Genomic DNA, 18,457 nt, shown 5'->3' with positions numbered 1-18,457 from the left:
CCTCAACAACTTTAAAAATCTGCTATCCGAGCAGCTAACCGATCGCTGCAGCTGTACATAGTCCATCTGTAAACTACCCACCCAATTTACCTACCTCACCCCCCATACTGCTTTTATTTATTTACTTTTCTGCTCTTTTGCACACCAGTATCTCTTCTTGCACATGATCATCTGATGATTTATCACTCCAGTGTTAATCTGCTAAATTGTAATTATTCGATTTATTGCCTACCTCATGCCTTTTGCACACATTGTATATAGATTCTCTTTTTTTCTACCATGTTATTGACTTGTTTATTGTTTACTCCATGTGTAACTCTGTGTTGTCTGTTCACACTGCTATGCTTTATCTTGGCCAGGTCGCAGTTGCAAATGAGAACTTGTTCTCAACTAGCCTACCTGGTTAAATAAAAGTGAAAAAAAAATAAAAAATAAAATAAAAAATCCTATTTATTGAACATAATTTATCAGCCCAAATCGATATAGCGTTAAAAAAGCCAATATCGGCTGATAAAAATCGGCCAGGCTCTAATTAGAACGTGTGTACCTGAGACACAGAACTTGAGTAGCTTTAAAAAAAATATATATATATATATAAAATAATTGGAACGAAGGAAAAAAACTAATTCTTTACATTTTTGTTTAGTCTACAACATGTCTGGTTGCCTGGTTTCCAGTCCGATTGAGTTATGGAATTCAATTGGCAACTGAGCAGAAACAGACTGGCAACCCAGCTTCAAATTATGCTTTAGTTTATTTCCATTATGGTTAATGACTATCTAAAGTAAAAAAAATTAAAATGTTTTAACTACTTGTACACACACATTACATCTCTAGGCTGACCAAAATAATAATAAAAAAACACTGCACTTGATGTGCAAAAGGGTTCAGTCAAACCATAAATCCTCACTTTATAAACCCCAGGGTTGTATTCATTAGGAACCAAAACTGTCCGAAATAGAACAACTACCTTCATTTGTCCAATAAGGAACCCTCATCATTTCCCGTTGCAGTTTTGCTACAGTGTGCACTGATGAACACGACCCAGACAGCTTGAGTTCCGAAACGGCAACCCATTCCCTACATAGGGCTCTGGTCAAAAGCAGTGCACCACAGAAATATATATTTCCTGGAATGTATACATGTTTTAATGTATCAATAACATCACTCTGACCATTCTCTCAGCACCCTGAGAGACAGTTGAAAACAAAACGACTAGCACTTCCTGTTTCGAATGACGTGAAAACATCAGACTTTACAGCAGATCTGTGAGATTCCTCTAATACACCCATAGGGGCTGTGTATGTGGCCAGAGCCCTGGTCCAAAGTAGTGCACTATATAGGGAATAGGGTGCCATTTAGGATTCCACTCATGTGGTTTATGTTGTGTTCATAACCAAGTGGGAAGTAAATACCAGTTGGATTTATTCACGTGCTTTTAACTTGTTGATTAACGCAGATTGGCTAATGGAAAAACGAGCTGCGTCAACCATAAAACTAGAAGTAATGTTATCATGCTCACAAACAAATTATAGTATAAAAAAAAAAAAACATGAATAATGGTTTGTTATTGCATTTAGCTGCCGAAAATGCGGTTATTGGGGTCATTTCCTTACTTAAGGGAGGTCAGAATGTGAGAGAAGTCGGAGCTCAGGGATAATATACAAGTGTCCCATCAGTAATGACCATTAGGAGAGGCATTCAAGTGGATTTCTCCCCAGGTGTACGCGGTAAATTCCCACTTGGTTATTGAACACAGCATTAGTTCTGGTCCAGCAGTTCAGCGACAGTCAGGGTCGTCAGGTCGGAATAGAAGGTCCCCTCGTTGTCGCCCCCTCCAAATACCAGCAGGGTTTTGGGGGTGCGGTCGGAGTTCCGTTCGTTGCCGTCATCCTTGAATGAAAGGTTTTGATTGGCTAGCGCCATGGTGATGATGGAATGTCCAGCTCTGGGCACGGAGAGCTGTGGGTGAACCAGCTCAGTCCAGATGTTGGTGTCTGCAACACACACACACACACACAGTGTTGAGTGCCTGGTTCTGGAGGAGTGTGTGTGGCGAGAAGCAGGGTGTGTGTGTGTGTGTGTGTGTCTGACCTGTGTTGAAGGTAAAGGTGTCATTGAGGGCCTGGTTCCCGTTGTATCCCCCGTGGACCACAAACGTAGAGTCAGAGAGTAGCACACAACCATGCCAGCTGTAACACACACATCCATCCATGTAACGTGTCCTGTTCTGTTACAGTTTTCATAGTGAGGAGCAGCAGTATCCAAAAGCACAAACATTTATGAAGACAGACAAAGCATTGTATCGATTACAGGTTCTCCCTTATATTAAAAAGGGAGCGATTCAATGGCACTTCCTGGGTTAAAAAGGTTCAACTTACCTTAAAGGATGGATAAAAGATGGCTGTCTGAATTATGAGAGACTCATTGAGTCTTTAAACTGTTTGTTTCTGTAACCTGCATTCTTGTGTACAGCCTTTAGTCCTACCTGCGAGGAGAAGGGGGTGATCCATTGGTCTGAACAGACGAAAACTCCATCAGTCCTGAAAACAATCCATTTATTTAGTCAGGATAGTCCACTCAGCAACACTTGCCAGTTTTCCAGGGAGTGTTGGGATCCATAAATCAATAAAGATACAGTGACTAATATTAAATAAACAGTGACTAATATTAAATAAACAAAGACAATCATTTAAAAATGTTAGGTCCTCCAATGCCGTCCCTCTAATAACTAACCGGCCAATTGTATTGCAGACCCTCAGACAAGCTGGAGAGCCATGAAGAGTAAACTGAATGGCAGTTAGGGACGAAGTCTCACCACACATAGACCTACTGGACAAACAAGCCTGTGTCTCTTACCCAGGTCAAGCATGTACATGTCGTTGAAGCACAGTGGAGTGTCCCAGCCTCCGAACACATAGATCTTCCCCTGGATAACGCAGGCAGAGTGACTGGAGACGGGGAGACAGAGAGAGACAGAGAGACAGAGACATAGGGAGACAGAGAGAGAGACGGAGAAAGAGACAGAGAGACATAGGGAGAGAGACAGAGAGAGAGACAGAGAGAGACATAGGGAGACAGAGAAAGAGAGAGAGAGAGAGAGAAAAAAAGGGAGCGAAGGAGGCAAGAGGGAGAGAAAATGAGGGAATCGAAGAAGAGAAATCAGACAGCCCCCCCCCCCCCAAAAAGACTGATCTGGTAATCCTCTGATATGTACTATAGAAGTTAGTTATTTGTACAACTAATCTGTGCTTTAACTTGATAAAAATCAACCCAGGTATTAGCTGCCAGTCTGTTTGTGCCATCATACCTACTTCCTATTGTCATGTTTGGTTTGACAATAGGCAATGGATTTTGACAAGAGGCCAAACAGATCTGGGCCCAGGCTACTCATGTGGATGTGAATCAAGAGTTAGAAAGAGGACCGCTCTTTCTAACTTATGGTCTGAAGCTTTTTCGGTTTGGATCGGTCCATCTCACCCTGAGCGGGGGGCGGGCCTGTCGCCTGTGACGATGGGCTGGTACCAAATGGAGAGATGTGGGTCGAAGATGTAGAGGGAGTCACTGCAGCCGTCAGGTTCAGGGTGAGGGCAAGGGAACACCCCTCCCAGGACAAATAGCTCACCCCGAAACATGCTGCAGCTGTGATAGGCTAATGGAGGTACTTTTCCCTGGGCCTGGAGAGGGAGGGAGAAGGGGGGTGCAGAGAAGGAGAGGAGGGTAGAAAGATCATTCATGTTCTTACATTTGCACAGATGGAAGCTTACACCGATCCAGTCCCGGATTATTAGGTGTGTGTGTGTCCAGTCTCACCTCCACTGTGCTCCACTTCCAGCTCTGTGTATCCAGGATGTGAACGTCATTGAACCACTTTTTGTTCTTAGAACCCCCGAACACAAAGATTCTCTTGGAATCAGGGTCGTAGGTCGCAGTATGGCCAATCCGGGCCTCGGGGGTGGGGCCTTCTGCCAGCGTCTCCGCGGGAACCCATGACATGTCCTCTGAAGGGTCGACAAGCAAGGAAGTGAGGGTGTCATGTGAACCAAGTAAAAACGAAGATCCAAAGTACATGAAAAACACAGCTAGCTAAAGTGCCTTCAGAAAGTATTCACACCCCTTGACATTTTGTTGTGTTACGAAGTGGGATTAAAATGGATTTAATTGTAATTTTTTTGTCAACAACCTAAACAAAATACTCTGTCAGTGAAAGAAATTCAAAACATCTAAAAAAAAAAATAGTGATTAATAAAAACACAAATAGCTCTTGAATAGATAAGTATTCAACCACCCAGGTCAAAACACGTTAGAATCATCTGTGACTCTTTAGGGAGAGCTTTGCTCAATATTTGTTAATTATTTATTTTTAAACGTAAAATGCTGTCAAGTGGGTTGTTGATCATTATTATACAGCTATTTTTAAGTCTTGCTATAGAATTAAGCCGATTTAATTCAAAACTGTAACTAGGCCACTCAGGAACATTCAATGTCGTCTTGGTGAGCATCTCCAGTGTATATTTGGCCTTGTGTTTTAGGTTACTGTCCTGCTGAAAGGTGAATTTGTCTCCCAGCGTCTGTTGGAAAGCAGACTGAACCAGGTCTTCCTCTAGGATTTTGCTTGTGCTAAACACTATCCAGTTTCTTCTTATCCTAAAAAAAAAGTCCCTAGTCCTTGCCGATCACAAGCATTCCCATAACATGATGCAGCCACCACCAAGCTTGAAAATATGAAGAGTGGTACTCAGTGATGTATTGTGTTGGATTTGCCCCGAGCAAGGAAGAAGCCACTGCTCCAAAACTGCCATAAAAAAGCCAGACTACGGTTTGCAACTGCACATGGGGACAAAGATCGTACTTTTTGGAGAAATGTCCTCTGGTCTGATGAAACAAAAATAGAATTGCTTGGCCATAATGACCATCGTTATGTTTGGAGGAAAAAGGGGGATGCTTGCAAGCCGAAGAACACCATCCCAACCGTGAAGCACGGGGGTGGCAGCATCATGTTGTGGGGTGCTTTGCTGCAGGAGGGACTGGTGCACTTCACAAAATAGATGGCATCATGAGGATGGAAAATTATGTGGATATATTGAAGCAACATCTCAAGACATCAGTCAGGAAGTTCAAGCTTGGTCGCAAATGGGTCTTCCAAATGGACAATGACCCCAAGCATACTTCCAAAGTTGTGGCAAAATGGCTTAAGGACAACAAAGTCAAGGTATTGGAGTGGCCATCACAAAGCCCTGACCTCAATCCTATAGAAAATGTGTGGGCAGAACTGAAAAAGCGTGTGCGAGCAAGGAGGCCAACAAACCTGACTCAGTTACACCAGCTCTGTCAGGAGGAATGGGCCAAAATTCACCTACCTTATTGTGGGAAGATTGTGGAAGGCTACCCGAAACATTTGACCCAAGTTAAACAATTTAAAGGCAATGCTACCAAATACTAATTGAGTGTGTGTAAACTTCTGACCCACTGTGAATGTGATGAAATAAATAAAAGCTGAAATAAATAATTCTCTCTACTATTATTGACATTTCACATTCTCAAAATAAAGTGGTGATCCTAACTGACCTAAGACAGGGAATTTGTACTAGGATTAAATGTCAAGGAATTGTGAAAAACTGAGTTTAAATGTATTTGGCTAAGGTGTATGTAAACTTCTGACTTCAACTGTACATCATGTCTTAAGGTGAACCCACCAGTGCACAGCTTCCACATGGGGTCCTTGCAGAACTGCATCCTGGATCCCTGCCCTCCAATCAGAATGGCTGTCTGGGGGTCAATGGGGCACAGGCTCTGACCCCAGCGACCTGACGGGTTGACCAATGGGGCTGCATCGATGAGGAGGCAGCAGGGTCAATACACTGGTTGGTAGTCTACACAATAATGTATCCTTTCCACCCACACACACACACGTTAACTCACCAGTCTGTGTAGTGGGTGTCTTGGCCGGTCGACCCTTGCCTCTCTGTGGAGGAGTGTTCTGAGGGGTGAGAGCCGCGCCTCCCTGCCCCTCGCCCTGGAGGAACAGTCTGGTCTGACCTCCTCTGCTCTGACCTCTGACCTTTCTGAGGGGGGTTGACTTCTCTGAAAATGACGACACCGCTTCGATGGGACACGTGTTCTCCTTCCCTCTGTTCTCTTCCTCGTCTTCTACCCCCGTTTGTCCCCTCTTTCTCTTCCCCTCCCTAACAGGGGAAGGGGCCATGGCGCTCTGGAATAGAAGAGGAGAGAGGGAGGAAAGAGGGGGAGGAGAAAGCAGACAGAGAGGGGGAGGAGAAAGAGAGGGAGGACAGAGAGGGCGGAATGGAAGAAGTTAAACTGTGACTCAGCAATGACGTCACAAGCAGGATGTACTGCAGATACTTTGGACTTGAGCCCGATATTGCAGTCTACTTCGTGCAATACTGACTCTACCTTTGAGTGACATCATTTAACGAGGTTCTAAAGTAACAATGGGCTTATCTCTTTTGAATTACAAGATGGCGTCCTCTCCTGTCCCCAACATTCACTGGTGTAGAAGAACTTCCGTCTCTCCATTTTAGATTTTAAACTCTAGCACTACACACCTTCATCCACTCATCATCAAACCTTTAATTAGTGGACTCGGGTGTGTTAGCGCTAGGGCAACAACTACAATGTGTACCCTTTAAGAAACACTGCCCTAGAAGGACTGTGACGAGCCAGGCGTGTTGATCTCACCTCCGGGGTGTATTCCTTCATGGACAAGGTGAGGTCAAGGTCCATCATATCCCCTTTGGCCTGTAGAACAAACAGAGTCAAGTCCATCGTTGTTTGGATCGTCTCAAATGTAATACACAGTTCTGTATATCTGCTTTAGAGATGGTATTCCTGCCAGTCTAGAAAATATATTAAACCAGGAATTATTTATCTGTATCTAACCATCCCACTTTCTCCATCTCTATAGATACCGTAGTAGTTTAGGCAGTACTCCCCAGAGGTGCGTTCCAACAAGGGGAAAAGTTAGTGAACGTTGGCTAACATAGTCCATTAGTTATTTTGTTAGCGGTGACCGTTAACGTTAGCGAACAGTCGGAGAAGGTAGCGTGCAGCGAACGGAAGTGTCTGTTTAAACTGCCGCTAACAATAAATCAACTGGATGTAGATTTTTTTAAAACTGAACAAAAGTATAAAGGCAACATGTAAAGTGTTGGTCCCATGTTTCATGAGCTGATTATTATTATTTTTTAATCCCAGAAATGTTCCATATGCACAAAAATCTTATTTCTGTAAAATGTTGTTTACATCCTTGTTAGTGAGCATTTCTTCTTTTCCAAGATGATCCATCCACCTCACAGTTGTGGCATATCAAAAAGCTTATTTAACAGCATGATCATTACACAGGTGCACCTTGTGCTGGGGACAATAAAATGCCACTAAAACGTGCAGTTGTGTCACACAACACAAGGCCACAGATGTCTCAATTTGAGGGAGTGTGCAATTGGCATGCTGACTGCAGGAATGTCCACTAGAGCTGTTGCCAGAGAATTGAATGTTAATTTCTCTACTATAAGCTGCCTCCAACATCGTTTCAGAGAATTTGGCAGTCGGTCGAACAAGCCTCACAACCGCAGACCACGTGTAACCACGCCGACCCAGGACCTCGATAACCAGCTTCTCCACCGGTGGGATCATAGGCCCACCCAGTGTAGAGCCAGGCCCAGCCAGTGTAGAGCCAGGCCCAGCCAATGTAGAGCCAGGCCCAGCCAATGTAGAGCCAGCCAATGTAGAGCCAGGCCCAGCCAAGTGGAATAAGTTTTTCCCCACAAGGTCTTTATTTCAGACATAAATACTCCTCATACTCCTGAAATAAAGACTTTGTGGGGAAAAACATATTCTGATTGGCTGGGCCTGACTGCCAAGTGGGTGGGCCTGACTGCCAAGTGGGTGGGCCTGACTGCCAAGTGGGTGGGCCTATGCCCTTGAAGGCCCACCCATAGCTGCACCTCTGCCCAGTCATGTGAAATCCATAGATTAGGGCCTAATGAAATGATTTCAATCAACTGATTTCTTTCTATGAACTGTAACTCTAAAATCTTTTAAATTGTTGCGTTTATACCTTTGTTCATTATATTTAGTAGGAATTGCGAAGTCATTTTTAGTTTGAAGTCGCTAAAAACCACAGTAATCCTTACAAAAAGTAGCCAGGTGTCCTCCTTCCAAGCTGACAGTCAACAACTCCCTCTGTCCCATCTGTCCACTCACCAGGTGTCCTCCTTCCAAGCTGACAGTCAACATCACTCCCTCAGTCCAGCTCTCCTCTTCCCACTGCTCCCATGTTAAACACCTGAACCAGGAACAAGATAATGTGACAATCACACTACAACACTTTACATCCCATTATTACCGTCTAAGACAGTGGTTCTCAATACTGATCCTGGCAACACAAAGGGTGCACATTTCAGTTTTTTCCTTAGGACCAGGATTGACAAATACTGGTCTAGGAGACATGCAAAATAAACTTTAACTTGGGACAAGTCAGTCAGTGTGTGTGTGCCTTCTTGTGGGACATCCCAAAAATATCCTTCCATGTATTTGTCTACATCATAGCTCGCTGGGCCACGTTCAGTAAGCAAATGTTGCGGAACGTTTTCAGATAGCAATATCACGAATAGAGTGATTCCTTGTGCTACATGTCAGCGAGGCATTTTTTGTTCTTCATGACATTTCCTCGATGTTGTGTTTTTGTGAACGTGTCCTGGCCCTGGAAATATAGGAACGTTACCTGTTATAAGGTGTCAGTTTTCCTATGGTGATTGGAACTCTGTCGACGTCGTTGAGTTCTGCGTTGACGCATATCCGGTCTCCCCATCGCCCCCTGGAAAACAGCACCACCTGCTGGGAACTCGGTGGTACTGCAACGGAAAACTGGGCTGACCCGTTTGCGCTATAAAAGGAGAGTTAAATATTAAACTACTTAACGTTACCTATTAACGTAACTAGCTAGCTGGTGCAAAAAAACATTTACACTTGAGCTACTTTATATCATGCATTTTCCTACACTTTGACAAGACATGTGTTGGGGTAACCATACCAGAATCTAGCTTTGACTGCTGCACCATGCGTGATTATGGAATTTTGTGATAGCATAGCTAGCTAAATGCATTTATAAAAACATGCAACTCACACATTCGTGTTATCGAGTAACAAACAAAAATAAGTTAAAAAAGCGATAAATAGCCATCTAGTATCGAATAAGAAACATCAAACTATCGTTACACGGTTGGCTAGCTAACGTTAGGTAATTTACCATAGGAGCTTTAGGGGCGCATCGTTCTCTCCCAAAACAACGTAGACCCCAAAATCATCCATGTGCGTTGTCCTTCTCCTCCCGAAGCAAACTTGATATTTGGAGACAGAAATAAACTCAAAACATTAAGCTAATTTTGATTAATGTTCAAAAGTAGTGGAGATACTAATCAAATGTCTCCTTGTCCAACTTCTCATCTCCCGCCACCGTAGTATATAAAATACAAAACCCGCGCCAGTTCTCGAAGTTTGACACCTTCTGTGTAAGCCAATCAGACGGCTGGGATCCGCAGCGTCGGGATGAAGAAATGGTCTCCGGCCCACTGAGGCATTCCATAGGCGGGATATTCAGATTTCTGTGTTCAAGAACATTGAACGGTCTCCAAATTAAAGAACTGTTCAGAATTTTAAGTTCTGCTCTTGAAGCTGTAAATGTTATGGTTGGTTGAGTTGTATCTTTAAGTCTATAAATTATATTCAGTCGGTAAATTGAAGAATAAGAATGTGTTCTTAGCTGATTTGCCTAGTTAAAAATAAAGGTTAAATGAAAATACAAAAAATAAGTAGACTCTAAAGTGTAGTTTTATGATCTGATTTCCTCTCTCCACTTTTTGGAAGTTATACAGACAAAAAAACATCTAAAACCAAAATCGTATAATTTAGTAATAATAACATATAATAATGAGTAGCTATTTGGGCTCCCGAGTGGCACAGTAGTCTAAGGCATTGCATCTCGGTGCAAGAGGTGTCACTACAGTCCCTGGTTTGAATCCAGGCTGTATCACATCCGGCTGTGATTGGGAGTCCCGTAGGGCAGTGCACAATTGGCCCAGTGTCGTCTGGGTTTGGCCGAGGTAGGCCATCATTGTAAATAATAATTTGTTCTTAACTGACTTGCATAGTTAAATAAAATAAAAATAGTTATTTAGTATGCAAGGTGAGTTGTAGATCACTCAGTCTGACAGCAGTCTTCTGTCGTGTTGCGCTAAGCTATAGCCCGAGCTGCCTCTGAGGGCAGTTTGCGCCAGGTGAAAAATTACTGCATACGTTTTGGAACCAGGCTGCCTCCCTGGCGTGAGCGATGGCGAATCCGCTCAAAACAAAAGTGACATAGGTTAATTAAGCACGTGGAGCTTAATGAGTAGGATTCTCGGTTCTCATGCAAAATAAGCTATGTTTCAATGAACTTGTACAGTGAATTTTTTTTGTCGACATTTAGAAAAGTCATATAGAAAATAGATGCGGCAACTGTCTGCTGCAGTGCATTTCCATTTAACTATCTTGTGACGATAAAAACAGCTGGACGTAATGACGTCACATCAACAACAACAAAACCTGTAGCAAGGTTTGCATTAAATTTGAGACAGTTTTCATGCGAATATTTTTAAAAATATGCATAAGATAATATGCGCATTTTCCCAACTGAGACGTTTGCATCAAACTAATTTATAGTCTGTCACAGTGGACGCGTCATAATACCCATAAAAGCTAGCGGTAAAACACGGAAATGGCTGTAAATAGTTTTTTCGACATACATTTTTCACAGCGTGAATTGTACAAACACTTAAAATAAAATATGTGTTTGGTGTAGCCTTACATTGGCGTGATGTTTTGATAACCGTGTAGTAAGGGTGGCTACTTTGAAGAATCTTGAAGAAATATATTTTGATTTGTTTAACACTTTTGGTTACTACATGATTCCATATGTGTTATTTCATAGTTTTGATGTCTTCTATTATTCTACAACGTGGAAAATAGTATTTTTTTTAATACTATCTGTGTGTGTGTGTGTAAGTCCAAAAATGGATGTAGCAACTACAGATTGCCCCTTTGTAAGTCTATCAAAAGTGTGCAAGTTTGAACGTGTGTCCATTAGGCCTAAGGATTATTTTATTTTTTCCCCAGCATGAATTAGATTGAGCAATAAAAGCCCCACGTTTATTCCATAGGCTAGTATCCACACTATGCAGTTGTTGCAAGAGTGCATTTTTCACTGGCTGTCTGTCCACTGGTTTCAAAAACAATGATTGATAGGCAGCTTAAACTTCTGGAATTCAACCATTATTGGGTTCAAATACACATTTAGATTTGTGAACAGCCATCCACAACAACCACAATCCGTAAGGCGCAAATAGCTAAATGAGAGAGCAGCAGTGTGATTCACCTGCCCAATGCGCTATGTAGATATCAATGATAAGTGATATCCGTATCGCCGTAGACTTCACCACTGCTCCTCATCCTTCAAGTTGGATAATCATTTATTTTTGTTTTGTATTTTAATATTGCGGATAGATTGTAGCTTCCATCAATGGAATTGTCTGCATCCATACATACAGTTGAAGTCGGAAGTTTACATACACCTTAGGCAAATACATTTAAACTCATTTTTTTCACAATTCCTGACATTTAATCCAAGTAAACATTCCCTGACTTAGGTCATTTAGGATCACCACTTTATTTTAAGAATGTGAAATGTCAGAATAATAGTAGAGAGAATGATTTATTTCAGCTTGTATTTCTTTCATCACATTCCCAGTGGGTCAGAAGTTTACATACACTCAATTAGTATTTGGTAACATTGCCTTTAAATTGTTTAACTTGGATCAAACGTTTCGGGTAGCCTTCCACAAGCTTCCCACAATAAGTTGGGTGAATTTTGGCTCATTCCTCCTGACAGAGCTGGTGTAACTGAGTCAGGTTTGTAGGCCTCCTTGCTCGCACACACTTTTTCAGTTCTGCCCACAAATGTTCTATAGGATTGAGGTCAGGGCTTTGTGATGGCCACTCCAATACCTTGACTTTGTTGTCCTTAAGCCATTTTGCCACAACTTTGGAAGCATGCTTGGGGTCATTGTCCATTTGGAAGACCCATTTGCGACCAAGCTTTAACTTCCTGACTGATGTCTTGAGATGTTGCTTCAATATATCCACATAATTTTCCATCCTCATGATGTCATCTATTTTGTGAAGTGCACCAGTCCCTCCTGCAGAAAAGCATGCCCACAACATGATGCTGCCACCCCCATGCTTCACGGTTGGGATGGTGTTCTTCAGCTTGCAAGCGTCCCCCTTTTTCCTCCAAACATAACGATGGTCATTATGGCCAAACAGTTCTATTTTTGTTTCATCAGACCAGAGGACATTTCTCCAAAAAGTACAATCTTTGTCACCATATGCAGTTGCAAACCGTAGTCTGGCTTTTTTTATGGCGGTTTTGGAGCAGTGGCTTCTTCCTTGCTGAGCGGCCTTTCAGGTTATGTTGATATCATTTCGTGTCTCATAGCAAAGGGTCTGAATAATTATGTAAATAAGCTGTTTTCGTTGTTATTTTTAATACGTTTGCCAAAATTTCTAGAAACCTGTTTACGCTTTGTCATTATGGGGTGTTGTGTGTAGATTAATGATTTTATATATTTTTTATTAAGAATAAGGCTGTAACGTAACAGAATATGGAACAAGTCAAGGGGGTCTGAATGCTTTCCGAATTCACTGTATATATATATTTTTTTAGTGTAGTTACCCATTAATTCAACTGCGTAGGCACTTAGCACTGTTTGGTTAGTGGTGTTTCTGTAGCGCACATGAACTGGAGTTTGCAAAAGAAATGGTCACTGGATTGACTCAAATAATCATGCCATCATTCTACCTGGTAGGCATAGGCTACTTTGTAGCTAGTTTACATTGAATTTAGAAGGTTAGGCCTATATTTGTGCGTCGGCCTGCCGCCGTGTTCACATTGCTGCGCCTAGAAAGTGAAGAAATAATAGTCGATCAACATTTTTAAGCTAAACATTCTGATCTGTTCCATCAGCCTTATTAATTGATTGATCAATTGATTAATTGATTCGGCCTATACCTCCACTACTCTGCTATGATTAAGAAGTGAGTGTATATACTGTGTGTATACTGTGTATATACACACCACTGGCTGTGCATCACCCACGGACGTATGTCACAATGGGCCATCGTACTTTAGACTCTGCTTTAACCCACCTGCTCTACGTCACTTGTTTTGAGACGACTTCGCCGTCGACCAGACCCGGGCACCTGGCTCACGTCCGGGCTGCAGCCCAGTTCCAAAACAAATGCAGTCACTTTTCACCCAAAACCTGCTCAACCAGGCGATCTTAATCGAATCCCCTTAATCACTTGTATCAAGTGAAAAATGGCCTCTCGTGTGTAACTCTTCATGTGTCTTGTTTGGGTCGTGCTGAGTGACGCTGTCGTCTTCTTCTACATAATGGCCGCATCGCTTGAAATGACTAATCCGAGCAAAGATGTTGGGAAATGTGAGAAGTCCAGCAGCTAACATTGTGTAACTAAAAAGACAGATGTTTTTAAGACACTGTTGCCTTCCAAAACTAGAATGTAGTAAGTATCGCCAAGTATGGCTGGTTGATAGTTGTTGTACCTTTTATTGGCAATGGAACCTCTTCTTGACATCAGGCAAAAGCTTTAACTATGCCACTGGAGGTTTGAGCCTGCAGGGATCACAGAGATCTATAGTTCATGTGTATGATTCAAGTGTTTTATTTAATTATGTGGTGTATTGATGGTAACCTCTGCTCCTCCTCTCCTTCCCTCCAGACTCCCTGCAGCTCTCTGTCTCTGAAGAGGAGGTTCCCCCTGAGCAGCAGCACTGTGAGCAGGAGTGGAGCCCCAGTCTGGGGCAGGAGGACCCAGAGACCATACAGATTAAAGAGGAACTGAGGACCAGTCAGGAGGAAGAGCAGCTTCAAAGGCTCTTTGATACCAAAGACTCCATATTCACTACTTCCTGTGTGAAAAGTGAATGTGATCTGGAGGACCCACTTTGGTCCTTGACTCTTCCCCAAACCAAGACTGTGGAGAACAGAGAGTGACTCTAAACCAGTGGATCTCAAACCTTTTGGCACTGTGACCCGCCTAAAGGATCTCAACATTCTGTATGACCCTCCAGATTATCAAAACAATGCTTTCATCCTCAGCTCAGCCGTAAGCAGCGACCCAGTAGGACTTGACAGCAGCCCACCATTGAATCCCAGTCCACCATTGGATCCCAGCCCACCATTGAGGAAACACCATTCCAAACACAGCACCACATCTAAAACAACTCACAGCTGCCGTGACTGTGAGAAAAGCTTTAGTATCAAGAAGGACCTAACCAGGCATAAACTGACTCACACCGGAGAGAAACCATTTAGCTGTGGTGATTGTGGGAAAAGCTTCAGTCAGAAGGGAGACCTAGGGAGGCACATACTGACTCACAAGAGAGAAACCATTTAGCTGTGGTGACTGTGGGGAAAAGCTTCACTCGTAAAACTAATCTGTTGAAATATGTGAAAAACAACCACAAAGAAAGACAAAGGAACAAAGAAAGTAAATGAGGACACAGAGAGGGGACTACGAGAGTATTGAGATACACCCAAGATCCCCCGTGGACCAACTGGTCCTGCTGATCCTGCTCAGTCCAATGTCACAGTAATGATATAATGTACCTCTGTTGGCTGTTGCTACTTTGTTAATTAAAGGGGCAATCTGCAGTTCAGACAACAAAGTGTTTTTTATAAACAACTGAGGGATAGGGTTGGAGAATTGTAAACACTCATATTAAATAGACTGATCTATTGAGTTGCCTGTTGCTACTTTCTTCATTAAAGGGGCAATCGGAAACTTGTAAATTGTGAACTACAATTCAATATTTGTCAAGTTAGCCAGTGAATTGTTTATTTATTATTTATTTATTTATTTATTTCAGCTTTAATATTGCAGATTGTACAGTGGCTTCCATCAATGTAATTGTCTACATAATTTCCAATCCCCCATAAAATTGACTTTTTCGACATTTTGTTACGTTACAGCCTTATTCTAAAATGGTTTGAATAAAAATAAGTCCTCAATCTACACACAATACCCCATAATGACATAGCAAAAACAGTTTTTTTGAATTTTTTGCTAAATAAATAAGAAATACCTTATTTACAAAAGCATTCAGACCCTTTGATATGAGACTCAAAATTGAGCTCAGGTGCTTCCTGTTTCCATTGACCATCCTTGAGATGTTTCTACAACTTGATTGGAGTCCACCTGTGGTAAATTCAAATGACAGGATTTGGGAAGGCACACACCTGTCTATAATGGTCCCACTGTTGACAGTGCATGTCAGAGCAAAAACCAATCCATGGGTTCGAAGGAATTGTCTGTAGAGCAAGACTGGATTGTGTCGAGGCACAGATCTGGGGAAGGGGAGCAAAGCATTTCTGCAGCATTGAAGGTCTCCAAGAACACAGTGGCCTCCATCATTCTTAAATGGAAGAACTTTGGAACCACCAAGACTCTTCCTAGAGCTGGCCACCTGGCCAAACAGCAATCGGGGGAGAAGGGCCTTGGTCAGGGAGGTTACCAAGAACCCGATGGTCACTCTGACAGAGCTCCAAAGTTACTCTGTGGAGATGGTTGTCCTTCTGGAACGTTCTCCCATCTCTGCAGCACTCCACCAATCAGGCATTTATGTTAGTGACCAGACTGAAGCCACTCCTCAGTAAAAGTTACATGACAGACCGCTTGGAGTTTGCACCAGTCCTTCCTGCAGCAAAGCAACCCCACAACATGATGCTGCCACCCCCGTGCTTCACGGTTGGGATGGTGTTCTTCGGCTTGCAAGCCTCCCCCTTTTTCCTCCAAACATAACGATGGTCATTATGGCCAAACAGTTCTATTTTTGTTTCATCAGACCAGAGGACATTTCTCCAAAAAGTACAATCTTTGTCCCCATGTGCAGTTGCAAACCGTATTCCCATGTGCAGTTGCAAACCGGTTTTGGAGCAGTGGCTTCTTCCTTGCTGAGCAGCCTTTCAGGTTATGTCGATATAGGACTCGTTTTACTGTGGATATAGATACTTTTGTACCTGTTCCCTCCAGCATCTTCAAAATGGTCCTTTTTGCTGTTGTTCTGGGATTGATTTGCACTTTTCGCACCAAAGTACGTTCATCTCTAAGAAACAGAACGTGTCTCCTTCCTGAGCGGTATGACGGCTGTGTGGTCCCATGGTGTTTATACTTGCGTACTATTGTTTGTACAGATGAACGTGGTACCTTCAGGTGTTTGGAAATTGCTCCCAAGGATGCACCAGACTTGTGGAGGTCTACAATTTTTTTTCTGAGGTCTTGGCTGATTTCTTTTGATTTTTCCCATGATGTGAAGCAAAGAAGTAGTGAGTTTGAAGGTAGGCCTTGAAATATATCCACAGGTACACCTCCAATTGACTCAAATGATGTCAATAAGCCTATCAGAAGCTTCTAAAGCCATGACATAATTTTCTGGAATTTCCCAAGCTGTTTAAAGGCACAGTCAACTTAGTGTATGTAAACTTCTGACCCACTGGAATTGTGATACAGTGAGTTATAAGTTAAATAATCTGTAAACAATTGTTGGAAAAATTACTTGTGTCATGCACAAAGTAGATGTCCTAACCGACTTGCCAAAACTATAGTTTGTTAACAAGAAATTTGTGGAGTGGATTTAATGACTCCAACCTAAGTGTATGTAAACTTCCGACTTCAACTGTGCTCAACCCCCTGAGTCAATACATGTTAGAATCACCTTTGGCAGTGATTACAGCTTTGAGTCTTTCTGAGTAAGTCTCTAAGAGCTTTGCACACCTGGATTGTACAATATTTGCTCATTATTCTTTTTAAAATTCTTCAAGCTCTGTCAAGTTGGTTGTTGATCATCGCTAGAGAGCCATTTTTAAGTCTTGCCATAGATTTTCAAACCAATTTAAGTAAAAAAAGGTAACTCGGCCACTCAGGAACATTCAATGTCGTCTTGGTAAGTAATTTCCAGTGTATATTTGCCCTTGTGTTTTAGGTAATTGTCCTGCTGAAAGGTGAATTTGTCTCCCAGTGTCTGTTGGAAAGCAGACTGAACCAGGTTTTCCTCTGGTACTCAGTGATGTGTTGTGTTGGATTTACCCCAAACATAATGCTTTGTATTCAGGACAAAAAAAGTACATTTCTTTGCCATATTTTTTTAAGTATTTACTTGAGTGCCTTATTGCAAACAGGATGCATGTTTTGTAATATTTTTGCTCTGCACAGGCTTCCTTCTTTTTACTCAGTCATTGTGGGGCTTGCACGGCAAGAGACCCAATCTTATATATTCAACATACTACTTGTTATTCTTTAGCTCGCTACACCTCCTACACCGTTTAAGCTAGAAACGCTGTTCACAAACTTCAAAACGTGCGGAATGGTCTCACTCGAGTTGCTTGTATACAACTTTTTGAAATCTGTTATACTGTTTACGTTCTACATTTGTTTGTCCTCTTTTTTGTTGTTGTCCTCCGTTGGCTTTTATGGCATTTCTTCAACATTCTAAGGCTCCCCATTGTGACATCATCACGTCCAACAGTGAAATCATGTGACTTTTGACGCAAATTAGCTAATTATTCCACTTTGCAACAACTTAGACAAAAAGTTCAAGCATTCGTCTACTTTTCGGCATTTTGGGGAAAAAGTTAGAGCAGTTTAAGTAACTGCATCAACAACATTTTATGTAACATTTTTGCAAACAATGTCCGTTTTGACCACTACCCCAACAAGTTAGACAAACCGTTAGAGCTTATGGGATATTTGGCTACTTCTCTGATATTCGTATTTGTTAGCATAATCAACATATTCACCACGGATCTTATGGTACAGCTGTTTGAGTAACTGCATTACCACATGCCGGGGCGGCAGGGTAGCCTAGTGGTTAGAGCGTTGGACTAGTAACTGAAAGGTTGCAAGTTCAAATCCCCGAGCTGACAAGGTACAAATCTGTCGTTCTGCCCCTGAACAAGGCAGTTAACCCACTGTTCCTAGGCCGTCATTGAAAATAAGAATTTGTTCTTAACTGACTTGCCTAGTTAAATAAAGGTAAAAAAAAAAAAAAATCTTCCAACTTTTCCCAAATAACTGCTGTTTTCACCAGTCAGCCCTACTTCTCTGCTTGTCAAACCCGAAAATGGATTGGAAACGTTGTGTACCAATCTGTAACTAGAGCTGTTTTAGTAACCCATTGCCTGTTCTCTTATAGCAACGGCTTGAATTATGAGGAGAGTGACCAAAACAACTGACCACAACCACACAACTGTTTACCACATCTAGTGACGAGGGATGCACCGATATGACATTTTTGGCCGATACCGATATCCAATATTTTCCTTGC

The 18,457-nt window shown here is 42.2% G+C and overlaps 1 protein-coding gene across 2 annotated transcripts; it reads right to left on the bottom strand.

Annotated features, from left to right (window-relative positions):
- Positions 1-735: 735 nt before the first annotated feature.
- Positions 736-9,579, bottom strand: krcp (kelch repeat-containing protein). 2 transcript variants are annotated; one of them, XM_071378539.1, is made up of 12 exons: positions 9,269-9,579; positions 8,744-8,905; positions 8,224-8,305; positions 6,700-6,759; positions 5,923-6,211; positions 5,697-5,828; positions 3,814-4,001; positions 3,481-3,677; positions 2,860-2,951; positions 2,489-2,543; positions 2,095-2,192; positions 736-1,997 (listed from the first exon to the last, which is right to left on the bottom strand). In XM_071378539.1, exons 1-12 carry the CDS (start codon positions 9,328-9,330, stop codon positions 1,762-1,764), a joined length of 1,653 nt encoding a protein of 550 aa, XP_071234640.1. In that variant the 5' UTR covers positions 9,331-9,579; the 3' UTR covers positions 736-1,761. The 2 variants fall into 2 exon arrangements, with proteins under 2 accessions (XP_071234640.1, XP_071234639.1); XM_071378538.1 differs by having other exon boundaries at positions 8,164-8,305; positions 9,269-9,530.
- Between the last annotated feature and the right edge of the window lie 8,878 nt (positions 9,580-18,457).

Source organism: Salvelinus alpinus, chromosome 31 (assembly GCF_045679555.1).
Source record: "Salvelinus alpinus chromosome 31, SLU_Salpinus.1, whole genome shotgun sequence".
Taxonomy (NCBI): domain Eukaryota; kingdom Metazoa; phylum Chordata; class Actinopteri; order Salmoniformes; family Salmonidae; genus Salvelinus; species Salvelinus alpinus.
This window is presented reverse-complemented; position numbering and strand designations above follow the sequence as displayed.